This window comes from Telmatherina bonti, assembly GCF_933228915.1.
Source record: "Telmatherina bonti genome assembly, chromosome: 4".
NCBI classification, from domain to species: Eukaryota; Metazoa; Chordata; class Actinopteri; order Atheriniformes; family Telmatherinidae; genus Telmatherina; species Telmatherina bonti.
In genome coordinates, this window is record NC_136622.1 from 19,901,511 (window position 1) to 19,909,305 (window position 7,795).

The 7,795-nt window shown below is 37.8% G+C and overlaps 1 protein-coding gene across 1 annotated transcript; it reads left to right on the plus strand.

Annotated features, from left to right (window-relative positions):
* Nucleotides 1-616: 616 nt before the first annotated feature.
* On the plus strand, nt 617-1,312 carry LOC306755491 (somatostatin-1B-like; the record flags this gene model as incomplete). The annotated part of the gene is made up of 2 exons (XM_079239892.1): nt 617-721; nt 1,085-1,312. 2 exons carry the CDS (start codon nt 617-619, stop codon nt 1,310-1,312), a joined length of 333 nt encoding a protein of 110 aa, XP_079096018.1.
* Between the last annotated feature and the right edge of the window lie 6,483 nt (nt 1,313-7,795).

The following is a 7,795-nucleotide window of genomic DNA, read 5'->3' on the forward strand; positions in this document are numbered from 1 at the left end:
AGCATCACAAGCTTTTTGTAATTCGGGTTTCACCAGAATGTAATGTCATGTATGACTGCTTAAACTGCCCATTCTCCTTAGTGTAAAGGTGTTATTTCTAATTGTATATTATAACTGCCATTTAAAGCGTTTAAACGTAGTTATAATGCAGTGACGATGTTGCTCTCAGCAGCATGTTTTCTGATGAATCACACAAACCAAACCAATTCATAATTTGTCGGAAAGGTTAACTTTTAAATGGTTTCCTTTGTTGTGTCCTGACCCCTCCATCTTCCCCTCTTGTTCATGCTCACGTACTCACACCCCCAACGGCATGCACACATACACCCTCCGTCATACACCCACTACTCTCTGCGTCAGTGGCAGACAAGGGGGAGAGGCATATATAAGAGTGAGGGACCTTAGAGGTAGAGCAGAAGAAACATCTGTGGCTTCCAGTTCTGATGAGCATCTGCCACCAACCGAACCGCACTTTCTTCACCACTCTCCTCTGGCCCTTTGACTAGTCTGAGCTGTTCAGGCTCTCTCTTACTCACACACACTCAGTCACACACTCTCATTCTGCAAACCTCTTTCTCCTGCTTCTATAGCTCTGGTACTGTCCTCCTGCCACAGCATGCAGCTCCTGGTGGTGTTAGCAGCTCTCATGGGTGCTCTTTACAGCGTTAGAGCAGCCGCCGTGCTTCCTGTGGACGACAGAAGCTCCATCCACGTAAACAGGGTGAGGAAATGATTATTTTTCATATTCAGTCCATGAAAAAAGGTTTTCTACTCATATGTTGACTAACTGTTTTTATTAGGAAATTTGCAAAATTGTTGTTTTGGGTGTTGTGTGATTTAAATTGGAGGGGGAAACAAATTAACTTAGAAATATAGCTTCTGGTAAAATAAAAATAAAATAAATTAAAAATAAATAAATAAAATCCTCATATTTCTAATAAGCACCAAAACTATTTTGTGCTCTTTCCTGCAAATTTACAGTTAATAATTGTGTTGAATAGGAATAAAAATTAAACGCCATGGTGAATATTAAATTCTCCCTGCGATAATATTTGTTTATCTCTTGTCTAACATTTTCATTCAGGAGCTGAGCAAAGAGCGCAAGGAGCTGATTCTAAAGCTGGTCTCTGGTTTGTTGGATGGAGCTCTTGACACCAACATGTTGCCAGGGGAAGCAGCACCTGTGGATCTTGAGGAGCCACTGGAGTCTCGTTTGGAGGAGAGGGCTGTCTATAACAGGCTATCACTGCCTCAGCGTGACCGCAAAGCCCCCTGTAAAAACTTCTTCTGGAAAACTTTCACCTCCTGCTAACAGTGCCCGAAACCGCCTGCCTCGGCCCACCTCCCCATACTCCTCCTCTCCTTTCCAGCTCTACATGAACTGTAGGACACCTCAGCTGTACATACCATTTCCACCTGTGCAGCGTTGGCGGACTTCACTGAGACAGTGTCTGTTTGAATATTAACTATTTATGTACACAATGTATGTATTTCTGTGTCAGTAACTTTTACTTTCAGGGTCAACAATAAAGCATGGATATAATATTTGAGATGGTAAAATGCTTTTTGCAAATTGTTTACAAAAGAGAGTGTCATATTTTCCACCTGCTTCTACAAACACAAATACAAGCTTAAAGTTAATGCAAACACCATGGCTGTATGTTTATTTTTTTTTTTAGTTTTTTGGTTTCGTTTGAATTGTTGCATTAAAACTGTGAACTCCTTTCAGGATTCTGCTGTGCACAAAATATATTTCTATCAATGAAAAACTGAGTTTGGGTCATAAATGGTAGAGAGAGAAAACACTGTTTTTAATCTTCTCTGTTGAGAGCCAGCCAGCCAAATTCTTCATAGTGTTTCTTTTTACATAAAAAAAAATTAAATAAATAAAAACTTAATGGAGGAGCAAGTTTCCACACTGCAAATGAAAACATTTGACACAAAGAAGATAGTGCTACAATTCCAATCTGAAGTCAATAGCCTATTTCTGGTGTATATGACAAGTCAAATCGTTCTGTCATAACATCTTTTTGTTTTAATATGAATATATAAATGAAGACAATTCACCTTGATGGAGTAGCAATGGGTATGAGCAAAAAGATAGAATTGTACATGTCTTCTTTTTTATTAGTTGCCAGTCAGTGGCCCAAATGAATTCCTGGTCACAGGTTGAAGAAAACACCTCAGTGACTTATCACAGGTCGTTAGACATGTCAGTATCATAGAAATGTAAAGAAATCAGAGGCTTCCGCTTATTTTGACTCTGTGTTGATGCAGCAGAAGCAGTCACAGCATATTAGCATCCTTAAGAGTGGAAAGTGGTTCTGCAGTTAATTAAACAATGAAACCGTGTGACTAAAGTACAAACGTCTGTGCTGGTTAGAATGGAAGAAAGAGGAGGCGGTAACTGCAGTGTTCCCTATGTGATCCATTTGATGGTGAAGACACAGCCAAGGCTCCTGTTTTATGTCGAGATAATGAAGAGTTCCTGTGTGACCCTATTGATCGGCTTTGTAATTCTGGTTGTAAACAAGATTTAAGTTGGCGACCGTCTGCTTTGTCCTCCATCAGCCACACTACAATTACTATACATACTCATAGCTCCTCTGCTACGTGTGACCATTGTAGTATGTGTGTCTTTTTTTTTGTTTGTTTTTTTTTAACTTATGTGTGAGTGTGTTCTGGCCACAATCAAACTCTAACCTGGGCTCAAAGTCCCTGTTATTGAGCTGAAGTATTCTCTGCAGGTGAGATACCCTGCTGTTCGAACCAGTTTTCATAAATTGTGTTCTTGAAGTTGTAAACAGATGATCAACCTGTAAATCACATAGCATGAAAGGTCCCTTTCAGAACATTAAGTCTGTGCAGTGAAAACTTTTTTAGCATGTCTTGCTTATAAATTATAAATCAATCAATCAATCAAACTTTATTTGTAGAGCACTTTCACATACCTCAAAGTAACCAAAGTGCTGTACGGGTAAAATAAAATAAATCAATATTATAAGCACTAAAATAAAAGACAACATCATAGTTAAAAAGACAAAATAAGACAGAAAAGACCTAGTGGTCTTAACTTGTTTACTGTCTCAATGTGTACAATAAAATTAGATTTATATGTTAAAGATTTGTCTTGCTCCCATAATCAGTGAGAAGAAAATACATTTAAATAGTTGAATTTAAACAACACAACTAAGATTTGCTGGCTGTACTTCAATAACTAATATTAGGACAAGAAAATCTTCCACAATTAATGACAAAACTCTTCTCTGCTATAGTCTCGTCATCTTTTTTTTTTTTTTTTTTTTTTTTACAGAAGAATAGCAGCTAATGATTCATTATTAGGATGATTCAACACTCACAGTTCACATTCAATTCCAGGTTTTACACAAACGGTCACATTTCTGACATTTCCGTTTTTGTGTTCATGTTTGAGATAGCTGGAGAGCAAACCTTCCCATTGGTACGAATTGTTTGTCATTGAAATCTTCTGAAAATCTCACTTGATGGTAAGTAATAGTGACGTGGATCTCAACGCTAAATAATTACACGGTTCTCACATCCAGCTGCTCTTTTAATGATGCTGAGCAGACAAAGCAGACTGTGGGTTTACCTAATTACAGTTCATCGTGCAGCATCTTTCACTCTTATGTTCGTGTAAAAAATGACACGTGTCCACACCAGTAAGAGACAAACTGTGCTGTTTGAAAAACAAATAGGTTTCCAAAAAAAAAAAAGCATCTTACATAAATCAGCCTTTCCAGGTCGACATTATAAACACGAAACAATTTGATGTGTGTGGAGGTGCTGTCCACTCCTGACTTTATGCCTCTGAGCTCAAATGAGCATGCTGAGGAGCAACATCAAAGCTGATGGCTGCAAGCAAAGCATTTTATTTGGTTTTCTTTTGATCTGGAGGAGGAGGAGGGAAAGGAGTGCTCATGCCTAACTGCGTAATTCAAATTTAAATGTGACTTCATATGTGCTGGTGTTTAAAAATAACAAAGACTTTGGTACTGATACTCCACATCATAAAAGAAAACAACTTCAAAGTAAGGCCACCATGGTGATTTATGCAGAGAAGAAACTTTATGAGAAGTGACTGCATTTTTACATAACCTGCCTGGTGTTTAATCATGACGTTTGGTATAATGATGTTTCTTGTTTCTTATGGTACAAAAACACAACCTTATGTTCTGGAGAATTTGATTGATTTATTCTAAAAAAAAATAAATAAATTTTTTAAAAAAACAAAAAAACAGAAGCACAGCCTCAAATGTAATGTAAAAAAAAAATATTTTTATTGAAAATAACATTTTTCACTTTAGTACAAGAATCTTTGGGTTCATGTGAAAGAGGGGTAAGGAACACATCTTCAGAAAAAGTGTGCACAGAGAACCTCTAAAATCCATTTTATACCCTTACAGAGGTAGCCATCTGCAGCACTTTCAGCCCCATCAGGTGGCTTTTATTTTCAACATAGATGGACAGATATGATGACACCCACTACCAGATAGCCCTCAAAGACCAGACCCTTGCCAACTTTATTCATAAAACACTTTCAAAACAGCCGCAACCATTGACCAAAGTCCTGGACATTAGAATAAAATGCCTTTGAAACACGTGTAGACTTGTTGGGAGAACTTTCCTGCATGCTCCAAGACCCTGCTGCTAGTGTAGCACTGGTCCACTTTCCATCACCAGGATGAAAACCACACAGCTCCCCTTGAATCAAAGTTTCAGACCCTCCTCTCCAGGACCCCATTATAGACCTTACTGAAAGGTAGAATGTGTGATCCCTCAGTAGTTAAAGACATCTTCCCATTATTATCATGACCATGGTGATTTTTGTTAAATATTACTCTTTTTATTGCAGCCATCTGTCACTTTTTTCTACTACATAAAGGAAATTACTTGTTGAAAGTTAACTTTTACTGATTTAAAAAAACACAATTTCTTTTAGAGTTGGGAGGCAATGAGTCGTCATTTGGAGTCATGTGTTCCCTGCCAGCTTTTTTTAAAATTTTTTTTTATTTTTAAGAGTATAAAACCTTTTCAGTCGATATCATATGGTGTATAATTATATGGTTTGGTTGGTCACAGTTTGCTTAATGTCTTTTAAAGCCCATGAGGGAAAATTTTGTTTTTCTGCCCCATTGACCCTAGCTACACATGACATTTCCATTATTTTCCCAAGCAAAAAACCAACAGTTCCTAATTTGTTATCTAAAATCAAAGCTTTGCTAGGAACTGAATGCAACACAATATTTTTAAGGTTATTTTTCTTTTACTAGTTTTCTCATTTTATTGTTTAGAAACATTTTAATTCTGTCTCCTGTATTTTTACCTGACGACTGCCATTTTCATTCATTCAGAGTAAAACTAAAATAACATATAATATCCTGTCAGGTGGGCTGCTTGCTTTTACAAACAAGACATTCAGATAAATAAAATGAGAACAGTTTAAGAGCTTATGTGGTTTTGTTTTCATTTGTTTCAGTCAAAGCTGGAGTGAAGAGCCTTGACAATCACCAAAATTACATCCAAGATTATGTTGCAAAGACTCGTTAAAACTCAGAGACTTCTGCCACTATTGTGTGATAAGTGCTGCTTTGTACTGTGAGGATTCAAACTGTGACTAACTGTGTTAACTCAATGTATTTTCTCTCATACCATCCCTTTTCTCACTTGTCAAGTAGGTCTTTTGGTGACTCACATGTCTGATTTGCTCCCACTGTACTCTAATCCACTTCCTATCTTCTCTCTTCAACCCAGGTAATAAGATGCTATTTTAAATCATTCATTTTTGATGAAATGTTAATTTTTTTTGTTCTATGTAATTCCAATTTCTGCTCTGTTAGACCTAAATTTGCCTTTTGCTTAGCTTTTTACAGAGATTGCTGTTAGGAAAACATACATCTTGTTTGCTAAAGCATAGATTGCACACAAATGAATACATAAATATAAAAAAAAGCTTGTTCAGCCTGTATTGCTGATTAAACCTCCTGCTTGAATTACAGACAGACTACCCGAAAGGAGCTTAACATGTTCCCAGGATCCTGGGCTGGATCTGGATGATATACATTTTTGCTTGGGTGTGTCCCTGAATATTGTTGATGGCACTTTCATGTGTGCACCTCAGCACATAGTAGATCAGCCCCATTTCTGGGAATCCTGGGAATTTTTAAGTCCCTTACTGCGTCTGGTTCTGCTTAAAAGTCTAAATGATTACTTTTTTGTCTAAAAGGAATACATGGCAAATTCTGTAAAGTGAACCAATGCAACAATTAGCTGTGTAAACTGCTGTCATGATTTAGCCACAGTACTTGATAAAAACATGTTTATCAGGTGGTTCATCATCTGCGGTTGGTGAGTCACACTGGGAAGTGTTTCACTGATAAAAGTAACTTTTACTTTTAGTGTTTTGTTGGTAAAATTCCCCCCTGGCTTTTTCTTTGCTGTCTTTGCAGAGCTACAGCTCAGTATTAAGTTATCATGTTACTGATGCCATTTCTGAACTCAGCTGGTATCCTCCATGCTTTGCCACAGGCTCTGAATTTGTTTTCACTTGGTTAGTGGTGTGTACTCGGCTACTGAGGAGCCTTAGGCAGGTTTTCTTCACTGAGCCAAGCGTGTTTACAGGCAGCATTCAAAGAGCGCAAACAACTGAGTTTCATATAAATCAGAATGGTTCAAATGGAGGTCTCTACAAATGTTATGACAGTTGGAAAAGATATCTTGAGTAAACATGCAACTTTTAACTTTCCCAGTTCACCTGTGGAGCCTCCTTGTCCAACTGCATCGTATTTTGTCAGTCACTATGAAAAGATCAGACCAACAACATATAATGCTTCTCTTTATCACATGATCCTGTTCATTGTAATGCAGATGTTATTTGTAATGTGAATTTTACGGCTGTTTATCCGTTCAATCTGTAGATAAACAGAACTGTACACTGCACAGTAAACACATAAAGACAAAAAAAAGGTTTAAAGCAAGTTCAGCCTTAACCAGAGATAGAGAATGAATTCTTCAGTAATTTCATGTTGCTGAGGGAAGGTTGGTCCATGTCTTTGTCACGAGGTGGAAAACAAATTAAACGTTATGTCATTTATTCCGTCCATTAGAAACTGGCTACTTTGTTCCCCATCATATTTGGCACGTATGTCTTGTGGAAGATTCCCTGGGGTGCTGGGACTTCCATGCTGGACCCGGAAAGGCATGAGTATAAACAATTAAATGTATGGTTCCAGAGTAAGATGCTGGCTGCAGGGCCAGGTGGATGCAACAGTAGACTGCAGCATGTTCTTATCTCTGCAGGTGGGTTGGAAATGGGGTGCTATTGTGGGAAGGAGGTGAACAGGATGGAAGAGTGCCATCCAAGGGACCTGTCCCAACCAAGTGGACTTCTCTCCTTTTTTTAGTTACTTTTTAGGACCCTTTTGAATGACTTTTTAAATGACTAGTTCTTATTCCTTTTTTCTTTTTTTTTTTAATGTCTTGGTCATACAAACTAACTTTATTGTGTGTGGTTATAACTCCGCTTTGTGTGCATCTTAGGCTTGGGGCTCTGATCCCCCAGGTGGTTTTGTCCTTTTAATTCTGTTTTTGTATCTTATTTTTTTTATTCCTTGGCGGCTGATTCATCACTTTGTGCTAGTTTGTTGATTTGTGGAGTTGCTGCAGGAGAAAGCTGAGCTGCTGCACAACAGTCTGGTGTTGTGGTCGACTGTGTACTTTCATCAATATAAATTTTGTTCTGGATTCCCCTTTGGTTCCTTTAGTTTCCAGCCGCTCA